Source organism: Malaclemys terrapin, chromosome 2 (genome assembly GCF_027887155.1).
Source record: "Malaclemys terrapin pileata isolate rMalTer1 chromosome 2, rMalTer1.hap1, whole genome shotgun sequence".
NCBI lineage: Eukaryota > Metazoa > Chordata > Testudines > Emydidae > Malaclemys > Malaclemys terrapin.
Window position 1 is genome coordinate 209300348 of NC_071506.1, and position 24269 is coordinate 209324616.

General features: G+C 41.1%; 1 protein-coding gene across 1 annotated transcript in view; it reads left to right on the forward strand.

The window, feature by feature from the left end:
• Positions 1–772: 772 nt before the first annotated feature.
• Positions 773–24269, forward strand: part of MRPL3 (mitochondrial ribosomal protein L3) — a 69148-nt gene continuing 45651 nt past the window's right edge. Inside the window, exons 1-6 of the mRNA XM_054019687.1 lie at positions 773–1060; positions 10660–10838; positions 12040–12131; positions 12410–12508; positions 16801–16900; positions 20393–20453. Of these exons, the coding sequence (XP_053875662.1) occupies positions 963–1060; positions 10660–10838; positions 12040–12131; positions 12410–12508; positions 16801–16900; positions 20393–20453 (629 nt within the window). The 5' untranslated portion in view covers positions 773–962. The remainder of the gene's footprint in view (positions 1061–10659; positions 10839–12039; positions 12132–12409; positions 12509–16800; positions 16901–20392; positions 20454–24269) is intronic.

The window sequence follows — 24269 nt, forward strand, 5'->3', positions numbered from 1 at the left end:
ACATACTAGCTGCGTTGTCTGAGGAGAGGTGAAACCAAGATTCTGAGGAAAGAGCTTGGGGCCCAGCCAGGCGTGAAAGTAGGGAGTCAGCATCCCCCAGCCAGCCCTTTCAGGCCGCCTGGCCCGCGCCGTCCAGGGCTCCCGTGTTGATTTAAAGGGCGCGGCAGCGATGTCCAGAGCCCCAGGCCTTTTTAAATCACCTGCCCCAGGGCAACTGCTCCCTTGCCCACCCTCCCCCGCCAGTCGGAGGCTGCAGGGTGTGTGTGTGAATGGGGCAGGGACATTAAAGTGCTGTAGGGCCCTTTGCTATGGCAGCACTTTAACGTTGCTGCAGGGCCGCTGACAGGGGGAAGAAGCGGTAACACTGAGGATCCTTAAAGCGCTGCTGTGGCAGAGCTTTAACATTGCTGCCCCTTCCTCCCTCCCCCCGTCAGCGGTCCTGCCAGCAGGGCCATTAAAGCGCTGCCACTTTAATATGGGCTGGGTATGGGCCACTGCAGGTTCTTACCGCTACAGAGTACCAGCCCATACCAGCTCAGTTTCACCCCTGGGCCCAGCAATGAACTGTGAACCCACGTGTCCTGGCCAACCTGCTGCCCCTGCGGTGACCAACTCCCACCACCAGGGGGCAGCTCCCTGATCCTCCCCCGCTTTCCTGCTGCAGGGACCTTGGGGCTGCTCCCTCCCCTCCCCTTTTCTCTATGGCTCTCTCAGAATCCCCCGCTCCCATCTACGCAGCTGCCTGTGCGCTAAGGGAATAAGGAGAGGTTCGGTCTCGCCTGCATCGGGGGGCGGAGACTGGGGCTTGAGAAGGCCCCGCCTCTGCCCCGGCGCGGTGCCCCTCGGAATTCTTCCCCTGCGGGGTGTTCGCAGTTGGTGTCCGGAACTTTGTTTGCGGGCGGCGGGGCGGACGGAAGGTTTTTCCGCACGGACCAGACCAGGCTGTGCCGGGAGCGGGAGCTATGGTGGGCTGGGGGCCGCTGCTGTGCCGGGCGGGGGTGCGCCTGCTGGCGGGAAGTCCGGGTGGCCCAGTGCAGGCGGCGGCCGGTACCGGGAACAGGTGGGTGCGGAGCTGTGGGAAGGGGACGCGGCAGAGCCCCGCACCTGGTGGGGAGGGGAGGTCAGTGCGGCCCCGCGCTTACTCCGGGGCGGCGGGGCGGGGGCTCCGGTGGGGTCACCTGGGCTCTGGTGCCCGGGGTGCGCCTTGTGCCCGAGGGTGCGCTTGCCCGTCCCTCCATCCCGCGCAGCCAGCCCGCCACGTTCCCTTGAGGCTGTGGGGATGCGCCTCGCCAGGGCAGGGGGTGTTGGCAGAACCCCGGGGCTTGGCCCCATCGCCTCTGGGTTTCATTTGTGACTTCCTTGGCTTCTTTAAGGCCCTTCTTCTCAGGGCCGGCCAACAAAATTTTGGCAGGGAGCTGAAATGACGCCCCCTTGCTTGGGCCATAACTTTGAAAGGTCTCAATTCTGTCTTCTTCCTGTTCTACTCCTCTCATGGTACTGCTCTGCTACCTACTCCAATAAAGGAGAACTAACAACTTAAAATGCCTTGTTCAAAAATTTTAAATAACACTTAACTTTCAAACGCCTGAACAGCAAATGTAACTTTTCTTGTCTGCATAGTAAACACTGGCATTTTTATCTGTTTGAATAATCACAGTGGTACTTTCAGTGCCTTCTTGGTTGCAAAGATCTGAACTGCTTCCTGCTGAAGGTCCACAGTCTGGGCCAGCTCATGCTCTAGTGAGATGGTTGCAAGGCCACCCAGCCTCTCCTGTGTCATTGTGGAGCGTAGATGTGTTTTTATTAACTTCAGCTTGGAGAAGCGGAGTTCTCTACTGGCAACTGTTACAGAAAGTGTCAGAAGTGTGCGCAGCGCAGAGCAACAAAAGCATTTGGAAAGAGGGTGGTCATCTTATTTGTGCACATATATTCCAGAACAGCCTTTGGAGTTGAGCCTGCTGAAATGTATCTTGAAAGGGCTTTCAGTTCATCATCTAAATCACTCGCATCAATATCGCGCATGTCATCATGTATCAACACTGTATCTAGTGCCCTGCATTGCTGGTGTAGATCTTCAGGTATAGTGAGGAGTTTTGGAATATCATACAACATCCCAAATATACTGCTGTGTTCCTTGAGCTGCATGAAACGTTCTTCAACTGACTGTATTGCACAATCTAGCACCTGGTTAAAGAATTCAACTTCGAATTGTTGTTTGGGGTCTCTTATGGGATTATCCTGTGCCTCATAATCAAAATGTCGACTTCTTCAGTGACTCTTGTATTTTGAATGGGTGAGAAAATAGCTTCAGTGTGAAGTTCCTCTGCCAACTTCTGTGCACTCTTCAGAAAGTTTTGAAATCCTGCATCTGACCGGTAAGACTGTAGGTATGACTTTGCTTTGTCCAGTTGTTCCATTGCTCCAGCTATATCAAGGTCAACACCTTGGAGTCTCTTGCTTACAACATTTATTTCAAACAGTATGTCATGCCATAACACTAAGCCACACAGAAATTTGATGTTTCTGGTGATTCCATTTCCCTCTGCCACTGTTCTCCCACGAACAGTTCCTGTCATATCATTATCCTCTATAATGGCAACTATGGCATCATCTATCTTCCCTTTATCGCCTTCACTCGACTTTCCCATCATGTGGCACTCAGTGGTTTCAGTGTCGGAGAGGATGTTTCTTCAAAATTTGCCATCAATGAGTTGATGCAGAGAAAAATACATAGATGCTTTGAATTACATTAAAAAATGCATCAGCTTCACTAGAAGCTAATGCTGCATCACTGACCACCAAGTTCAATGAATGAGAACTGCATGGAACAAAAAAAGCTCGAGGGTTTAACTCTCGCATCTGTGTCTGCACTCCTCGGTTCTTTCCTCTCATGTTGGCACCATTATCCTATCCGATGAAGTAGGCCGTAGCCCATGAAAGCTTATGCTCAAATTTGTTAGTCTCTAAGGTTCCACAAGTACTCCTGTTCTTTTTGCGGATATAGACTAACATGGCCGCGACTCTGAAACCTGTCATTATTTCTTGGGTGGTGACTCTTCTTAGATGCTCCTGGAGAACAGCATCAAACTCCGCCATCAGCTCCACAATTTTAAGGAAGTTTCCATTGTTTGGCACATACAGCTGATCTGAAGTGCCATGCAGTGCTAGGTTTTGGGTAGCAAGCATTCTCACAATGGCAATGAGCCTTTTCAGAACATTTTGCCAGTAAAGAGACTCTGATGCAATATTTTCTTGATGCTGATCATCTACGGTGGCCTTTAACCTTAATCTCATATCAAGCTCTTTCCACCTATGGAATACTCTCTGGTGATTCGCTGCCTTCTCATGGCATGCCAGATTTCTAGCCAGATTTTTCCAGTCCTTTGTTCCTGTAGAACCCAATGTGGCCGAAACATTAGACTGGAAGAGTTTGCAACAAAAACAGTATGCAGCATTCTGGGTTTTTGAATACATAAGCCATGGCCTCTCCACTTTGTCACCATTGGGGATTTCAAGCCAGTAATGTGTTAATGAAAATAGAAGTTTTCATCCATCTTTGGGGAGCATGAAGTCTTTCACTTGTTGTGGCCCATGCAGTACAAGGAAGTCCCTCAGGCTACTTACTGCTCAAGTGGGTCCACAGTCCTGGATCATCTAGACTTAAGGAACTAAACTCAGCAGCTGCTGTTGCTTGCGCCTCCACCACGCTCTTCTCTGATCTACGCTTTTCTTCAGGAATGTGCATGGTTACATCCATTTGAGATGGAGATATGGATCCTGCAGTAGCTGCCAGGTCACCTGCTCTCTGACTAACTGGAAGATCAGGCATCTCCTCTCCATTCACATCCTCACTGGGGCCGGAAGGTTCACCGTGAACATTTGTGTCTATGTATCTCAGGAGAGCTCCTTTCTGCTTAGATAAAAAAGCTTCCTTTGCTTTCTTTTTCTGAATGCTGCCCCAGAGGCGCTCCTCCTCCTTTCTCTCCCTGCAGCTCCTGCTGCTTTCTGTTGTTCCCTCTCACCTTTTCTCCTGCCTGCCTGTTATGTCTCTTGTGCCTTCCTTCCTCCAGCACAGCACTCCACCATCTCTGTGCATCTAGAGCAGAGCAAATACATATGCACCAGCAGCAGACACAATTTTCTACACTCTAGGTCCTAGTGGTGCCCCCCCCCCACTGTCTGGTACCTGAGGCGGCTGCCTCAGTTCACCTCATGGTAAGGCCAGCCCTGCTTCCTCTGCTGCAACCTTCTGCCATGGTTGTGACTGGGGACCACAGTTGCCAACTTGTGTGCAGTAAATAAGCACCACGACTTTCACAATAAGCCAAAAATCAACCTAATCCCATTTCAAAACAAGCCAATCCCTAAGAACCCCAACACTCTATGTGACTCGATTCCCCCCGGCGTGCAGTCTGGGACTGTGGTGGGCCCGCTGTGTACCCTGACTCTCTCCCCTGCTTACCCGTGCCCCTGCTTGCTGGGAACTGATCAAAAACAAGAAGCTAGAAGCCAAACAAGCAACAAACCAAACACTAGCCAACAAGCAACTCCCAAGCCAATTAAGCCAAAAACAAGCCCAATTTTTGTTTGCGTTTTGTTGTTGCAGGTTTGGCATATCTGCTTCTTACATCTTTGTACTCCCTGTCCCTTCCCCCCCTGTGGCTGGGGTTCCTACAAGCTACCACAGTACCAATAGCGAGGAATGGTGTGTGTTCACATACCCCATGGTTAATACTCAATCAGAACACATGGGATATGGTTGGCTTGACTGTAACTGGTTGGACACGATGCTGTTTCGTAGCACGGACGGTATCTTCTAATCACGTCAGTAGAAATGGATTGGCACAGTCCTTTCTTAAGCCCTCCAGAATGTGTTCCCTTCCGTGCTACTGGGGCCACTTTGGGTATGTCTACACTGCAAGTAAAATACTTGTGCTTGGCCTTTGTCAGCTGACTTGGACTCAGGCTGCAGAACTATAAAATTGCACAGTAGGTGTTTGGGTCAGGGTGCATCAAATTGATTTAAATCCTGATTTAAATCACTAGTCAGGAAGACTCGATTTAATCATGGATTTCTACATAAAAGTGCATTCTTGTTGGTTGTAATAACCTCAATACATATTCTTTGCAACTCAGAGATGTAGGTTTCATTTTTAGAAGGTACACACTATACATTTTTAAACAGTGATTTATTTTGAAAGCTTTTCAGATTAGTTTTACAGCTATATTAGAAAATGAATGATTGGTTATTTCATTTACCAAAGGTAATTGAAGCAGATATATATGAAGTCATAGGGAGGTGAACAATCTCCAATTCAATAGGTTAATCATTAATATTTGGAGGATTTTCTTGCCATGCTGTATTAGGAGGAGAATATCAACAGACAGACATTTAAATTGTTTTGTTTTAACTTAAACACCAATGTTATATTTTCTGTTTTTTTCCCTAAAACAGCAAACATAATCTTTTAACAAAACAAGCATATACATTTTGAATTTATTTAAACATTCAAGTTTTTTAAAATCAGGTTTGTTTTTGTTTGTTAACTAAAATAGTTACATGAAATATTTACAAAAACAAAACAAAAATTTAATGGACTAGGTCAGCCAGGTCAACATGAGAAACTTAAAATATTGACCTCTGCAGCTAACTCGGTCGTCTTCACCTTCATTTTCCTGTTTGCTCATAATATGGAAAAGAAAAACAAGCTTTCCGGCTTTTTCAGGTCCCAAACAATTTCTCAATTTGGAATGAATTAGTCCAAAGGAAGAAAATATTCTTTCTACACTGACAGAAGAAGCTACTGCTGTTAAAAGTGAGATTATCACTTCAAGAGTCTCTGAATCCAAGTGCTTAAGTGACTTCCACCACTCGTGTGACTTTCTTTAAAACATCATCAGCAAACATATATTTCTTGAATGGTTCACCCTTAGCTCTGAAGTTTATCATAGTTGGCATTATGGAGGGATGATAGCTATGACATGGACATCCAGCAAAGTCCTCTTCTTCAGCAGTTAAGGTTTGACCCTGGTACTGAGTATTAAGAATATTTGCAAGAAAATGAGTTGGAGATGGTGCTTGTCCCATTGTTTTTTTTTTTTTATGCTTGTAACTGAACTCTGTCGTTGCTTATTTCTCTTTTTAAGATCTCACTCAGTTCCTTCCAAATTTCAACAGCATCAACAATAAAACAGCTATTTCCCTGCATTTTGTTCAAGGTTACAGAAATAGGCTGTTCAACATTTCTCTTAAGCCCAATGTTGAGAACTTTGGCTGTGACAGTGCCATCTATTTTTTTTTCACGATTTTGTTCACAAACTATCAGATTAGGTCAGTTCTTGATATAGTGCTCAAAGCAGTCCACTACTGAGTTCCATCGCATGTGTTGTGGGAGAGTTAGCTTGGTTCTTCCCACTTTTCAGAGCTGCTGCTGCAAAGTGGTTGTAAGGGAAGTATTTTGCAATTTCAACAACATTAGCCTTTATTTCTGGAACACTGAAGTCTTTGGCTAGGAGGTGCATTAAATGAGCCCTGCAATCGTATCTTATTAGCTTGGGACTCTCTTCTAAATAATTTCTTCTCATCTTGGATACATTTACAGCATTGTCTGTGACCAAGCTGTGTACTAGAGATTTGAATTTTTTTCAGTTTGTTATAGCTTTTACTGCTACTTCTTGTAAGTATTCTGCTGTGTGTGCATTTCCTGATGTATCAACTGTTTCTGTAAGGAAGACATTCCCTTCTGTTGTCACACAAGCACATACAACAGGATCATTGTGGACATTGCTCCACCCATCAAGACTCAGGTTAACAATTTTACCCTCTAGACTAGGGTGGCCAACCTGAGCCTATGAAGGAGCCAAAATTTACTAATGTACATTGCCAAAGAGCCACAGATTGAGCAGTAAGCATCCCCTGGCGCTTTGGAAAGTTGGCACCTGTAGCTCCAGCCCTGGAGTTGGTGCCTGAACAGCAAGCCGCATATTAACTTCTGAAGAGCTCCATGTGGCTCTGGAGCCACAGTTTGGCCACCCCTACTCTAGACCTTTTGCACACTACTCAATTTCTCTTTCAGACACTTTATCCAGCCTGTGACATCTGCTTTGTTGGGTGGACTGTATCCTGGTCTTAATGACTGGACCATGTTAATGAAGTGTGGGTTCTCAATCCTATGGAAAGGAGAGTTTGTTGCATAAACAAACCGGCAATTTTTTCATCAATTACCACTTTTTGTAATCTGCTGGTTCTTATCACAAATTTATCTATGGTGGTTTCTGGATGATGGAGATTTTTTTCCCCCTTGCTACAGGTGATATACTGTGGCTATGTGACATACATGATGTGACTGAAACACTATCATTGGCAGATAACTCAAACTATAGAAAATGATGATGATCTTGAAGGTGGATAGTCTTCAGAATCCTGTATGTTGAGGATGGATTCTCCTAAACAAAATAAGTCAATGCAGTTATTTAATTATTATTACCATGCTGCTCATTTAGTATTACTCATTGCATTCACTGACACTCAGTGACACTACTTTAAAGGTGAAATTGTAAAAGGAAGATCTGCCTATTTCAGCTATTTATTTTTTATCACAACTGCATCTAAAATGATAGTATCCTTGAGTAACAACTACATTTATTTGCTCAAACATGAGAATTCAAGAATAGTCCAGAAGGAAGACAGGCAGTCCTTAAGAAAGAAGTTTGAAATAAAAAAGTCTGAACATGCAAGATCTTCATGTTGGTAAACTTGTTCCTTTCATCCATCTTCAACGCAGCTTCCCCCTGAGAAGGAACACTTCTCATGACGTTTTCATTTGGGCAACCAGGCCTTGCATTTCTTTGACTCTTTGCATTTTGCATGCATGCCTGTCTTACCCACAGGTAGAGGAACTTTATTAAAATATTCCCAAACTGGGTCTCTTACGGCCTGCTGCCATTATAGGTTTTCCCTTCTAATGAGAGAATGGTATGGTAGATTTCAAATCAATGAAGGCGGCACTCGGAAAGACCTCAAGACTTCTGGAATATGCTGCTCAAACAGTTTCACTTTTGTTTCTACTGCCTGTCCCTCCCTTCTCACATTTATCTCCTTGTCCAGATCTATTCCACCCCCAACAATCTTCTATTCATTGAACTTTTTGAAACTTTGCACTTTTAGAGAGAGGTAAGTATTAGAGAGAGGGACAACAGGGTTGAGGGCTCTATATATTATTTATTTATTTTATTTATTTAAAAACATTTTTGCTGTTAACAAGCATGTTATCTCTAGAGACACAAAGCCAGAGTTTGAGAACTACAGAACTAAGCATTTCTGATGGTATCTCCTTGACTAAGCACTGAGTCCCATTGGGTAGCTAGAAACATGAACTTAAATAATCTATACAGAAGCCCCTGGAACCTCATAAGATTGGGTCCCTAATCTATGAACTATTGGAACTCATTTACAAAACTTTTCTTAAACATTACATGACTATATTGTCTCATACTATAGAATTAGAATTTATAATCCCTATTCCATGATGAGATATCTTTGAGCTCTAATGTATCTTAATTAAAACTATCTTTAGATAGTTTTTTTTTTTTTTTTCTCAAAAAGCATTTGATCAAAAAATCCATTTAAAAAAAAAATCATTGATTTTTATCCAACCTGGTTTGGGTTCAGGCTGCAACCTGGGCTCTGGGACCCCTCGCCCCCTTACAGGGTCCCAGAGCCCTGGCTCTTTCTCGAGCCCAAATCTCTACACTGAGAGACTCAGCTGACTCTGGCTTGCTGTGGGTGTTTTATTGCAGTGTACATGTACCCTTCGTGTGCATCCTTTAAGCAGGCTCTCCCATGCTGAGGCAGTATGAAGTAATTGCCCTAATTTTCATACTGTGCAATAACACATAGGTAACAATCTTCTCAGTTACCATCCACTCAAGGACATCACTGATTTTTAAGAATATCCCTGTTTTGTTTGTAATATGAGGAAGTACTGATGGAGCAACACTCGAATTCCACAGGAGGTCTAAGGAATGCATCAGTTTGGCTTTAAAGTAGGATATGGAACCAAGGATATGGCATATCAGTGGTTGGTTTCTTTTAGCAGTGGATCAGGATAAATGCAACTAGAGGAGTATGAGACATTGTTGCCTTCATTGCTATCTTTATGCCCATGATTATCTCTGCATGGCCTCCTCCACCATTGTATGTCATCCAGACATCGCTCTTCCATGAAAATCAGATTCTACAATCAGGACTTTGGAGCTGTGCTCCGGCTCCGCTCCAGCTCCAGGCAAAAACCTGCAGCTCCACTGCTCCGGAGCTGCTCTGCGCTCCAGCTCTGGGCTCCGCTCCAAAGCCCTGTCTACAATTTCATTATTTTTCCCGGTGTTTGGCCTTTATAGGGACCTGAATGAAAGCAAACAAGCTGTGACTTAATCTTGCTAAGATGGAAGCAATGCTTGACATGGGGAAGAATATAAAGAAGTGGGCTAAAGCAGTGTCTGCACTAAACATTAAGGGTGTGGACTTCGTTTTGCATAAACAGTTCAGTCTGCCGGTCCATCTGGAGTCATCACTAATTCTGGATTTTCAAGAAGCCACAGTGGTCTATAGTGCCACTTATATATGGCTGATCAAGAGGCTATGGTTTCATCCTCACTAGGAAAAATGTATGTTTTACCATGCTAGCTAGCACATGATAAAATCCTAGTGAACACAACACAAGGCATTTCTAGTTTTCACATGTTTTAGCAGGTTGTGAAGTAAACACCAGAGGGACGCCTTGATAACATGTTAAAATTAGAACTGCCATGTCTTCACTAGGATTTTTCCTCATGTTAGTTACCATGTGTTAGCTAACTCGTGGTAAGGACACATCTTTTTTCTTAGTGAAGGCAAAGCTTATGATTGCTTCTCTCTGATACATACTTTGCAACAGTTATTCAGACTTTGGTTGCCTCCATCTTGGATTGTGGTAATATCCTCTACATGAAGGCAACCTCGAAGTCTTTAATCTGGTACAAAGCACAGTTGCCTGCTTCCTTAGTCTGTGGTATCGTCTATGAGTACGTAGTGATTGTGACTCAGTCTCTGTTCTGAGCTCCTGTTTGCTTCTGGGTGCAAGTAAGGTAGAGTTGATGTCCTTCAGAGACCCAAATGGTGTGGTACCTAATTACCTAAGAAGCAGTCCCTTGCTTTATTCTCAGTCAAGGCAGTTGAGAGGGGGCTGTTATGCTAGTTGAGAGTTCCTGGGTTTTAAAAACCTCTTTTGAGGCTGGTAATGAAATCCAGCAGTGGCTTTCTCAGCTTGAAATTTTCCATTTTGGAATTTGCTTCTCTTTGGTTATCCACTAGTGCCTGAGATTAGTGAGCTCTAGGGTGTAGGATAAGAGACTGAGTTATTGTTTTAGCATGTGGTTGATTGCTCCTATTGATTCTATTTTTGATTTTGATTTGTTTGTGTTTAGTAAATTAATGCAAGATTATCTGAAGGATGATGATCAGGGTGGGACAGTTTGAGTGCCATCACTTGAGCATGATTTGTTAGTGATGTTTAATTCTTTTGTAATCTTTGTGATGACATGCAGTAGTAAAAGGCATTATATACATTAATAAGCAACCCCAATCCCTCCTCTCCTTTTTTTATTTTTTTTTTTACTTGGTAGGGGACCCTGGTGCTTTATAGTCAGGCATATTAATAGCACCAGCTGGTGGGATGAACATCTTTCTGAAGAGAACACCCAGTTCCTTAAGCAGTTAACAGCAGAAGAATACAGAGCTCAAACAGCCAGTAAACTGTGTCCACTGAAAGATGAGCCTTGGCCACTGCACTCATGGGAACCAGGTTAGTATATGAATAGATGCAGCTCTGACTGTAGTCGCAATGGGGCTGTTGCAGTATACAAATAATATTGAACTGGTGTCCTATAAAGTTTCTTCTTTGTTACCTTAGTCACTTTCTTTACCTCTGCAAGGACCAAAGCACTACTTTAGTCTTCAAGTTCCTCTCTTATTCCTGAGGATCTTCTCCTTCAGCTTCAACACATTTATCATCACTTTCCAGCCACAGCCCCCTCAAAACCTGTCTTGCTTCAATACTCTTGGAATATGACTGTCACGAACACATCAGAGAGTACCATGTAATTAGCTGCTGTTGACTGATGTGAACGACTTCATTCCAAAATCAGGGACTTTGGCTTGGTAGCATTTCTGATCCACAAGGGACTACAGATTGACTCCCAGTCACTGCATAGAAGAGGTAGCATACTAGGTAGCATAGCTTGTGTGTTTAAGGTCCCACAGAGTCCACAGGAACCCTCTGACACACAGTCTTAGATGAACGTATTTTCTAGATTTTTTTTTTTTTTTTTTTAATGGTTAGTTAATTATCTTATTGTTGCAGCAGTGGTGCTGACCAAGACTTTAGTGATACTTCTGGTAAAATCTAGCTTCTGGCATTGCAGATGACTGCTTCATATACTTAGAATGGCTAAGTGACACAATATGTAAATATTATATAACAGATTTGGAGCTGCTCTTTTTTCCCCACACATTTAAAATATTTATTTCTTAAATATTCCTCTTAGGGTTTTGTGATTCAAGCTAAAGACCTAAGCATCTGAACCCTTAAAGGTTATATAGTGGCCGAGAATAAAATAAAAACTTAAATATTTAGAGCGAGGGGGGGGAGGGGTGGAACCTAGTGAAATAATGTTTATCATGTAACACTTAATTTTTGTTTTAGATAGTCATCTGATTTGCCAAAAATGGAAGTCATGTTTGTATTTTTCAGAAGTGACTTCTCAACAAGAAATTATATATTGTAATTAATACTGAGCCCATGTATTGCTCTGCACAAACATAAATGTACATTAAGAAACCCTGCTATTCCGAACCTGCCCACAAAGTTAAAAACTTGTTCTCGCCTCCCTCAATCCCTTCCATGGGGGGGAAAAGATCTTCTAGCATACCCTGACGAACAACAGACTCTGATTCTGTCAGTTATTTAGTCTAAAGTTAAGGGCTTGGTTTGTTTTGATCTAAAGGTTCCCGCAGAGTTGGCCTTGTTGCAATAAAGTTGGGAATGATTCCGTTATGGACCAAGGATGGTGAAAGACATGCTGTCACATTACTTCAGGTAAGAGAGATACTGATTTTACTTTTAGGATTTACATAAGAATACTGTCTGTTCCACGTGTCTGTTCTAGTAGGCTTTCTGGTGAACAGTTAATTGAAAGATGCTTCATTATAAATGGTTAAAATGTTCTCTTTGAACTTTGTGTCTTCTATTAAACAAATGAAATCGAGTCGACTGTGACTTTGCTCACATTGTTTAATATCTATTGTTAATTTAAATTAAAATATGAGCAGATGTGTCTGTTTTGAGACCCTGTTTACTGTGATTTATTTTTTAAGGTGAAAGACTGCCATGTTTTAAAGTACACACCAAAGGAGGAGTATAATGGAAAAACAGCTACCCTACTCATTGGAGGGAAAAATTCATCTCCTTTTTATGTAAGTATACTACTTCCTTTTTTTGTTGTTGTTTAGAATTGTTATTTCTATAAGGATCACTAATTATAAATGCTTTCAGACAAAACAGTGATATATTAAAAGGTGTTTAGTCAAAGATGAGTCTGCAGCCATACATGTTTCGGAGGCTCATCTTTGTCTCTCACTCACCCTCACACACTTGTGCCATCAGGTGGTTTGGGTGGGGGGGAGGAAGGCTCCATTCTCACTTCCCTCCCTTCAACCCAACCTTCCCCAAAATCTGGGAAGTGAGGACAACTCAATTAGCATTTTTCCCCTCTTGGAAATGGTAGAAGGCTATATTTTTGAAAGCTTCTTTGAAGCATGGTATTTTATTGGTAATGGAGGGAACTGCAGGAAATGGGAACATGTAGTAGCAGTGGATGGGGGAGCAGGTACTTAGCTCTACAAACTTGGGATCTTGGCCCACAAATTTAAAAACCACTGGAATAGGGGAGTTACTGATTCTGATAATCTCATTATATAGTTGGTTGATGTATCCTGATTTAGTCATTTCTGCTTTAATTTTACCATTGTTTTATTTGCTCATTTGCATATAATATTCCTGAAAGAAGAATTAAACTTTAAACTTAAAATATGCACAGTTGTGAACATAGCTTATTAATGACGGTGCCACAAACCACTAATTTGTTTAACAGCTCTAGATGTCTGATGCAGAAGTCCAAGTCAGTCTTCAATGGTTGAAGCAATTTAGCAGTTTTGTCAATCCCAGGGGGAAAGATTGAATCATGATGGGAAACCTAGCCTTCCTTCAAAAGAGCACTTTTTTTTTTTGTGATTCATTATGTTTACAAAACAGTATCACACTTCTCTTTGCATTGTTCTTGCGGTCATCTCTGTTTGACCCAGATACAAAAAGGCATTAATGGCTTATTTGGAGATCTGTTTGTTTTTCCTTGAGGGCTTGTACCTCAGTTTTTCCAGTAGGGAAACTACCCAAAATCTTAGTTTTATTTAATGCTTGCGTGTGCACATCTCACCAATGTTCACTTTGGTTTCCACATGTCTTATCTCTCTGGTGCATGTCCACTACTAGAGGAACATTTTTCACTTGGTGAAATTAGACCAGTGCTCCTGGCTGTGTTAGATCAAGACTGACAAAAATCATATGAATCTAGTCATTTTGAAACTGCTGGTGGTGCACCAGGGAAGCACACCTATGAAGGAATGCATGCGTGATAGTCCTGACCAACAGGGTCTTCTTGCTTGGCTGAGTAACGAAATGCATTCAGTCCATGGAGAATATAGGATTCATGCAATCACATGTCCAATTTAAACTGCTCTTATTGTGATCTGTATACCTTTGATGCACAATGATCTAAAACAGTGGTTCTCAAACTTTTGTACTTGTAACCCCTTTCACACCGCAAGGCTTTGAGTGCAACACCTCCCCCACCCCCGTTATAAATTAAAAACGCTTTTTAATATATTTAACACCATTATAAATGCTGGAGGCAAAGCGGGGTTTGGGGTGGAGGCTGACAGCTCGTGACCCCCAATGTAATAACCTTGCGACCTTCTGAGGAGTCCTGGACCCCCAGTTTGAGAACCCCTGATCTAAAATATCAGATTGTTGACTATTGTTTATTACATTATCTATGTTCCTTAATAGGAAATTGTTGCTTTTTTCTAGATAATTCTATTAATTAGGTTTTTATTTTATTTATTTATTTATTTTAATGGATATGGTTGAATAAGTTTATGTAGATCTGGACCTTGCCTGGTAACTTCTGAGGTTGAATCTGGAGTAAATTTGTTCCATAAAATTACATAGCTTAAAAGAATTTGACACAGGTTATTTTATTTGTGTACAGTTTACACTTGTTATGGACTCTGCAAATATAATAATGATACCTTTTTCTGGTTTACATTTAAACTTGAAGTTTCATCCTCTTTTTATATTTATCACTTCATTGTTTTCTTCCAAATATGGGTTCGAAAAGCTAAACTGTGGAAAACTAGTCCTGTGTTGTCAGCATAATTAATTTTTCATTAGTTCCCCATAGTAACATCTGTCCTCCCCAGATTTTGACTGTGACTCACTTTAGTGAATTGTCTGATGAATCCCTTAGTAATTTCACTAACAATGAAGGTTTCATGTATTTCTTTAAAATGTCAAATTATTTAAAAAAAATTTAAATACATTTTTAGGAATGTGGATTTTTTTTTAGCTTGACAAATGCCATTGTGTTCCAAGTGGATAAACTTTGTAAATTATTTTTTTTAATGCACAGTTAATTGGTCTCCTTCCCAAAATGCATGGTACTATGACTGTTTTATCAATGACTTTTAAAAAATAAACAAACTCTGGTTTTGAGGTCTATTAATCATTTTGAAGATGTAGTCTGATTTGCAACAGTCTATACTGTTCTACTCCGTATGCTTCCAATAGACCTTTAAAAATGGTATTCACTTGAGAACATATTCAATATCCTCTCTAATGTTGCCATTTAAAAATCTGTTTTTCCCCATTTTTGCAAGGAAGCTATGTGATGTTTTGTGTACATAAAAATACCTACCTTTGTCTTCGTCCATTAGAGCACTTGATGAAATTTTGTTTCATTTGCTGAAGTCGGGCAATAGAAAGCTATAGACAGATGTTTTGGTGAAAAATGGAAAAAAGCTTTCTTATCCCTTGATGACTTCAGTATGTGGTGTTTCTTTTTCTTTTTTTTTTTTTTCCCCCCAGTCATTCTAATCCTCCTCACAAGCCCATTTTGAATATACTGTTAAGCATTCAGTTTCTGGTCAGCTAAACAAATATAATTTTACTTTCCAATCTAAATCAAGGCTTACTTAAATACATCTGATAAAGGAGATACCTATTTTATTTTTCACTTCTGCATGTACTGTAGTACAGTATACATGTGATCAGTCATCAGACCAATAATACAACCAGCTTTGGAAAATATATAAATAGATTACTCACGATTATTTTAAAAATATTTTGTTTAAAATGCATTCATATAGTAAAACAAGTTAGCAAATCATTTTTAAAAAATAGTGAACTGCTGAACCCTATATCAACATTCCTACTTGAGTGGAGGATGGACTTTTTCATAAAGGTGATTTGTTTTGTTGGCCACTAATCAATTAGAAATCAAAGGAATTTTATCGATTGGTTTCTAACCAAACATAATATGTTTTTTGCTGTTCTTATAAAATGTATTTACATATAGTTTTTAATAAAATCATGGGCAATATGCTGATTTTTCAAATGAAGCTAAACGGCCTTAAGGGGTGTCCAGATCAATTCGTCTGAAAGTTCAGAGAAGTGTTTTTATTGGGAAAAGAATAATTTCAGAGAACTTTTTAAAAGTGACCCCCTCACAGATGGAATTATCCAAGTGTGACACTGCTGTCAGTTGTTTAAATTGCTTTCTAGGAGGTTTCATTTGAAGGAAAATCTCAGCTGAGCCACTGTATACAACTTCAGTTTTCATACACATGGTTTCCATTTGGCTGGTTCTCTTTCAGTACTGTAATGTTTCTAAAAGGCAGCTGCTGATGTGTCTGATAAAATAAAAAGCTCTCATTTGTAGCCAAAGATTGTCATTTAAATGAGAGAGGTCTATTTTAAATAAAAATAAATGTTCTTGGAGTTTTCTGCTGTTCAAACTCTGACTATGCAGTGGATCCTTGTGCTGTGTGAAGCCCCATTTGCTTCAGTGGAACTACTGACTTTTATAAAGTTAAGTATTTCAAGAAGTCCCTGCAAGATCAGGGCCTTAGATTATGTCCCTGCCCTGAAGTGTTTACAGTCTATTAAACTGCATACCTTTTTACAGTGCCACAAGGTGTCATTAGTACAAATGTGCATTTATAATGACATCTGAAATAAAGATTAGACTTGAAATTACTCTACGGTTAGTGAAAATGTATTATAAATACAAATTTAAAAAGCACTAATAAATATTTGTGTACATGAAAAAAGTGATGACTGGCTTCTCCGTCCTAGCTCTGGAAGTTTGTACAGATCACTTGGTGTTAGTGACACAGTCTCAATGTGCAGTGATCATATGATGAGATTGATGGGTCAAATGAGATCCAACAATGGAAAATAGAAAGTTCATGAAGCAATTATGCTACAGTAATTTAATATAAAGTTAAGTCTTTCTTGAAAGTAAAAATACAATATGGCATTTGTTTTTTAAGTAGTGTTAACAGTTGTAAACATTTTTCTGATGTTCACTGAATTTATAATGAATTTATAATTTAAGTTCACTTGTTTTTACGGGTGCTCTTTCTTTCAGAAACCAGAGTCTGCAATGGAGGTTTTCAGAGAAGCAGGAGTACCACCAAAGCAGAAAACTACAATATTTAAGGTGTCAGATAATGCTATAATTAAGCCAGGTAATCTTTTTGAGCTGGAATACATTACATGTATGACTTACGCTTGGTTTAGACCAGGGGTCGGCAACCTATGGCACGAGTGCCAAAGACGGCATGCGAGATGATTTTTAATGCCACGCTGCTGCCTGCTGGAGTCCCGCTCAGCCCGCTGCCGAACCCCGGCAGCGGGCTGGGCCGGACCCCGGCAGGCAGCAGTGTGCCATTAAAAATCCTGCCCAACCCAGCCCGCTCTTCTCTGCCCCCGCCTACTGCTCTCTCTGGCGGGGGTAGAAGCAAGCTTGGTCCTGCCGGCTGCTGCTGTACGGCAGGCTCTGCCGGCAGCCAGGCTTCCCTCTCCCCTGTCTCTTCCCCCAGCGTGCTGTCGAGTCCCGCTTTCTCTCCCTCCCTGCTGCCGATCGCCCTTGCAAGGGAGGGGAGAATAGCAGCCCCAACGCCCTCGCTGCTCAGACCAGTAAGGAGGCGGAGAAGAGGCAGGAGGAAGGAGGGTAAGAGCGGGGCGTATCCCTCCAGCCCCCTGCCGTGAGCCGCTCAGGGCGTAGGGGGCTGGGAGCACCCCCCTGATCCCAGCCCCCCTCTGCCCTGACCCTTGCACCCCAGCCCCCTGTATCCCCCCCCACGACCCCATCCCTTATTCCTGCACCATCCACACATACCCAGCCACCCAACACCCCCTGCCTTGACTCCTGCATTCCCCACACATACCCAGCCCCCCCATGCCTCCTCCTCTGACTCCTGCACTCCCCACACCCCCTGCCCTGACTCCTGCACTCTCCATATCCCCACCCCCAACCCTGAGCACCAGGTTGACAGCGGGCTGAGCGGGGCTGGTGGCTGGGACCCCAGCTGGCAAGGGCCTGGCAGCCCAAACCCCAGACCGGCAGCGGGCTGAGCGGGGCCGGCAGCCAGGACCCAGAGGATGGAACCCCAGACCGGCAGCGGGCTGAGCCACTCGGCCCACTGCTGGTCTGGGGTGCCGGCCCTGCTCAGCCCGCCGCCGATCTGGGGTCCTGGCCCATGGCCCTGCTCAGCCTGCTGCCGGTCTGGGGTTCTGGCTGCCGGCCCGGGGTTCTGGCTGCCACCCCCTTGCCAGCTGGGGTCCCAGCTGCCGGCCCCTCTCAGCTGGCTGCCGGCCTAGGTGAACAGAACCCCAGGGTGGCAGCAGGCTGAGCAGGTCGGCGGCTTAATATCAGCATTTTAATTTAATTTTAAATGAAGCTTCTTAAAGTAAACAAGGTTTTCAAAATGTTTACATACAACAATAGTTTAGTTATATTATATATAGACTTAGAGAGAGAGAGGGACCTTCTAAAAAACGTTAAAATGTATTATCGGCACTCGAAACCTTAAATTAAAATAAGTAAATGAAGACTCGGCGCACCGCTTCTGAAAGGTTGCCGACCGCTAGTTTAGACTTACATAAACAGAAGACATTAAGGGAGGGTGACCAGATGTCCCGATTTTATAGGGACAGTCCCTATATTTGGGGCTTTTTCTTATATATGCTCCTGTTACCTCCCACCCCCTCTCCCGATTTTTCACACTTGCTATTTGGTCAGCCTACATTAAGGTGCGATTGATTTGTAGGTATGAAAATGAATTTAAAAAATCATTTTTCCCCCTCTATCACTGGGACCAAATCAAATTTCTGAAAAGAAGGAAAATAGAAAATGGCCTTTGTTTTCTGTGGGTGGAGAAAGAAATTGTCGTCTTTCGCCATTTCTCGTTTTCGTAGCAAATCGGTTCCACCCCTTGGAAAAGTTGTTTAATTCAAACTAGCTACAATGCAAATCGGTGTTAAAAATGAATGTGAATACACTTCCCAAAAGGACTTTTGGCACTCTTATAAGTGATGTTTTGCAGGAGGTTGGAAAAGTTGCCGTTTAAGAGGTTTCAGTCTTCTCTGTGCTTCCCTGGTTGAGACGAATTAGGTACCTCTTGAAATGCCATTGTTTCAGACTATTTGAGGCAGAAAGGATTCAGCAAAATGGAGCATTGGTTTCCATTGAGAATTATGTCTTGTAACCAGAAGATTTGGATGTTTAACCTTCATAAAAATTGTTTTTTAAATTTTTCAGGATATATTAGTATGTGAATTTGGATTGTTTATATTACATGCTTTTACCAACATAATTTTGCTTCAGGCATTTTATTAATTTATTAATCATTAGTTTTAATAAAACAGGGTCCTAATGGTCTATTTAAAATATTATGACTTCTTTGGTAGCCAGTAGAGAGAGAGTTTACAAACATATCTTAGACTTTATTGCGGCTACTCATTAGTAGTATCCAGCATGGCATACGGAAAAAGTGTGCTCTGATAATTAAAGCAAAGGCTGAAAGTTGGGAGCTTTTAAAATCCTAAATATGTACTACAAACATTACTGCGGCATTCTCCATCTTTCCTCATCTCAATTGTTTGCCCTGGGCTGTCTGTCTCTCTTTTTGTTGGGGCTAGTACACTTATACACACTTCATTATTTATTTATACTAGATGTTGATATTTTTCTGCTTGGTGATTTAGTAGAGGCTCACATCATCACTAACTGCATTAACTGACAAATCTGACATTGATAGAGTGGAGTGATCTAAATTACTTGATTTTGTTTTTAAATTGATTTAAATCAAGTTGAGGATTTATAAATTAAATTCTCAATTGGTTTTACAAAGAACTAAATTATCAAAGCTTCTTTTTAAATGCCACTATTATTAGGGTATGTTGTTTTTTAATTTTACAGGACTGCTATAAACAAAAAATTGAAAACTAACGCACTGATACTGCAAGCAGTTAAGCAGATAAATAATTTTACTTGCATGAATAGTCCCATTTGCTTTAATAGGACTACTCATGAATTTAATTTTAAGCACATGCATTGTGTTTGCAGAACAAGGGGCTAAAATTGTACTTTAATTAAAAACTTTTTTCTTCGTGTCATAATCTTTGTCACATCAAAATAAATTGCTTCATTGTTAACACTGAAAAATTATTTAGTTGTATAATACATTAACAAAGTTACTTAGAACTTTTTTTTATACACACAGCCCAAAAATTTCAAAAATAAGAGCAAAAAATCAGTCTCAAAAGGGATCTGAAAATGTAACTGCTACAAACTTAGCACAGGGTATTTGCATGTCTATTTTGTGTTTGAGCTTATTGTATTCTCTTAATAAAGATATTAAGTATCCTTGATTTGCCTTTTTCAGTGTAGATGAGTATCTTAAGTGTGACACTTTTTAGTTGTAAAAATCTCTAGGTAAATTGTATTAATAATTGGGAGACTAAAGAAACAAGTACAAAACCAATTTAGCAATTTAAGACTCTAAAATGGGATGAAAATAAAGTAATTATACATAAATTAAATTTTTTTAAAGCATCAGGATTTAAATAAAAAAGATTTCCTTTTTAAAATTATTTTTAACAACTGTGGATGCTGACAGGATAATGGTTCACGTTTCAGCACTTAATTGAATGGTATATTTTCCCTCCTTTTTAAGGTACTCCTCTGTATGCAGCTCACTTCCGTCCAGGGCAGTTTGTGGATGTCACTGCCAAAACGTAGGTTCCTAACTTTTTTTTTTTAATATATTTAATGTATTTACCTTTCAGATATTTGTCATTTATTTTTCTTTTCTCTTTTGTCCTAACATTAATTGTTGGCAAAGGTAGATTGAAAAAAAAAAAACACATGAATTGTAGAATAATCTGGGGTTGTGTGCGGGATGCATTCATTAATATGGTACAGTGTAATGAGTGTGTCTCACTGTTAGTGTTTAAAGATGGTTGGCATTCCAGTGTAAGGTTCTCTCCTGAGTTTGGGTCAAGGATAGTTGTGGGTATGAGTTAGGCTGAATTTAAATTGTTTGCAGTGCTTCACAACGCTTGCCAAATTCCCATGTAGGTTTTCTAATTCTTATAGTCAACAGCAGTATAAAGTGAGGCCAGAGGATCTTGTTGTATGACTAAAGGCTGCTGCTATCTTCTGATAAGTAACTTGCTAAGGAAAAAGATGTTAAAGTGTTTTTCCCATTGATAAACTTTCATTAGGTAGGAAATTGTTTCAAGTTGGGAAAGGCAGAAGAGGAGTCTTACAAAAACATTGCAAGAGAGAGGAGGCGTGAGAGGAGGGACAAAAAAGAATGGATATGCATGATATAAATACCAATGTAAATCTTTTATATGGGCTTGTCTACACTACCGCGTGGGGTCGATCTAAGATACGCAACTTCAGCTATGTGAATAGCGTAGCTGAAGTCGACGTACTTAGATCTATTTATCACGGTGTCTTCACTGCGGTTAGTTGACAGCTGACGCTCTCCCGTCGACTCCGCTTGCGATTCTGGTGGAGTACTGGAGTCGACGGGGGAGCGCTCAGCAGTCGATTTATCGCGTCTATACTAGACGCGATAAATCGACGTCTGCTGGATTGATCCCTGCCCACCAGTCTGGTGGGTAGTGTAGACAAGCCCTACGAGGTGGCACCATTTCTTGTGTCATGGTTCAGTTGCAGACGTTCTTAATACTCTCCTCCATAGCAATTGTAGGTTAGTAAAATTTGGCATGAATTGTTCTATAGAACCAAATCTAGAGTCCCAAATCCAGGATTTCCAAAAAATATTAAAAGGAACCACTCCTTGTTCAGAAAAAACAAATAAACTAAGCTAAACTTAGTGTTTTTACTTCACCTATTTTTTTGAGATACGTTTCAAATAATTACCATCTGTTCAATTTTCCCCTCCCCACCCCCCCAAGTTTCTCACAAACTTCTTGCCAGACTTCCCTATATTTAAAAAAAACAAACAAAAAAACTCCAGTGTCAAATAACTTTTTTGGCAGCGAAGCATTTGTGAGAAATTTCAAGGAATTGGTGAAGTTAAAAAAAGTGGTGAAAATTAGGCTTATAATGGCCATTTTCTAGTTACTGAAATATAAACAGGTGAATTGCATTGTTAATCACAATCAATATTTACTTATTTCACCATTCTGTTTTTATTAAATAAATGTAGATGTCATTTCGCCATACCTAAACATGAAGGAGGGCTATTTTAGTTGGAACAAATGACTATTTTTAACACTTATTTTTGTTGATTTAGCACTTTTCTTCCATATCACCATATTGCTAGAGTGTGTGCCAAAGCATACCATTCAGCATAGGTGCTCTGATATTACCATATTATATGAGGGGCAGGTGGAGCGTTATTTAGGAAGATATTTTATTTGTACTACATTATTTCCTAGGACTCTCAATTATGGAGTGGGAGCCTGTTGTAGGCACTATTCAGATATGTAACAAAGACAACAGTTTCTGCCTGAGAGTGCTCACAATTGACGTGACAGATGGGATATAACAATTGGATGAAACAGACACACTGGCTGAAGGGTGGGCTAGAAGGATGTTTAGCGGAAAAACTGCAATCATCACTTTTCTAGCCAATGTCAGACCTGAATAATTTGTCAGCATCAGGGCAGAGAGGTAGTTTTTGTAGAGGATAAGGTGGAGGTTTACAGTAATTTATGGGGAGTTTTCCCCATGCATGTGAAACAGATGGGATAAAATTCAGAGGTACTGGAGAAAGAAGCCCATAAGCAGGCAATCAAGGCTGCCATCACTAGCAGAGTGAAGATAGTGTTCAGTAACTTAATATATCTGATATAGAGGATGGGGATAAAGAGTCAAGGGCCTTTAATGCAAAGACACAGAGCTTGTGATTGTTTTGGTGGAGGAGGGAGAGCCAGTGGAGGGATGCAAAAAGAGAGGGTTAATGTGGTCAGAATGGCAGGTCAGGAAATGACCCCAGCAGCGGCATTTTGAATAAACATGCGGTGTGTGGGAGCAACACGGCTGCCAGACACCTACAGTATGTGGTCTGTTAAATTTTTTTCCACATCCCAGCCTTTCTTCTCTGCTAACAAGCATCGCTATACCTTTCCTTGTATGGTGGGAGGAATGGTTTATTCTCACACCACTGTGAATACTAGTTTATGGTTCAAATGATAGAGGGTGCATCTTGCCACCAAAAATCAGTTTTATCCTTTCTGAGACATGCATAATATCCACTGGTCTAGACAATTTGGGGATTCCAATCTCCTTATTTCAATAAAGTGCATTTGTGTCATGATGTACTCCCAAGCAGGCCCTGTCTCTACTCCCCTTTTGTGAACTGGAAATCCCTAACTGCTTCCATAAGAGTGAGAGATTTAATTGGCTAATATTTTGTTCAGTGCTTTGAAAATACAAAGCATTATGGGGTGTCTACATGGGGAAATGGACTGGGATAGCTGCAGTGGAATAAGCTATAGCTATATTAGAATAACTCCCTGTGCAGAGTTAAATATAGAACTGGTTTCCTGGCCTCTTTCAGTCTGTGTGGCTGATCACCCCATCTTTTGAGTTAAGAGTTGTAATCTAGAATATCTTTTCTCTCCAGTTATTTGCCTGATAATTTTTAAAACCAGATAGCTAAATTAGTTATTCCTAATGCTGCTTTTGGTAGTCTGATCCATATAACCTATATATGCAGCTCTTAATATAGGAATTACTCTTAAATTCTTAGTTCTCATTATTAACTTTAGGTTTTCTTATCATGTTTTGCTCTCAATGTGATTTGTAATCTTTCCAGTGCTCCTCTGTATCTGATGTGTTATAAATTTCTTCCTGTACCTCTTTTTACCTCTACTTTTTTTGTGTGTGTTTTGCTAATCTACATTGGCTTCTTTTCTGTAATTCTATATTTAGCATTAGATTGCCTCATGACCCCTTGGCAAACATTACATTATCTTTGAATACATTCAGTTTCCACTTTGTGCCCTTTACTTGCTTCCATTCAGTGTCATCCAACATTGCCTCCAAAACACTTATGTTCCCATCTTTTTAGTTTCATTCTAAGCCTTTTTAATGGATGCAGTCATTAATAAGTGCAATGCTCAGTGAGTAATGGTATAAAAAAAATCCCAGAAATCTTTGAGCTGTTGGGGGCAAGGAGATTCCTTGAAAAATGCCCACAATGTTTTGGGCTGCCACTAGCTGTTTAGACAGAATGCATTGATACAGATACACTTGAGCTATATAGTAGTGGGTAGGCAAACCATTTGTCATGGGAAGAACTATTAGCTTTAACTAATACAAAACTTTAGTTTGCTTTAACTAGGTCAGATGTCCGTCAGAACCCAGTTGCATCAAACATGGTTCTATGGGATTTATAACTGTGAAGTGGCTAGGCCCACTTCCAATTTTGTGTGGATTAGAATCATAGAATAGAATATCAGAGTTGGAAGGGACCTCAAGAGGTCATCTAGTCCAACCCCCTGCTCAAAGCAGGACCAATTCCCAGCTAAATCATCCCAGCCAAGGCTTTGTTAAGCCCTGTAATTAGC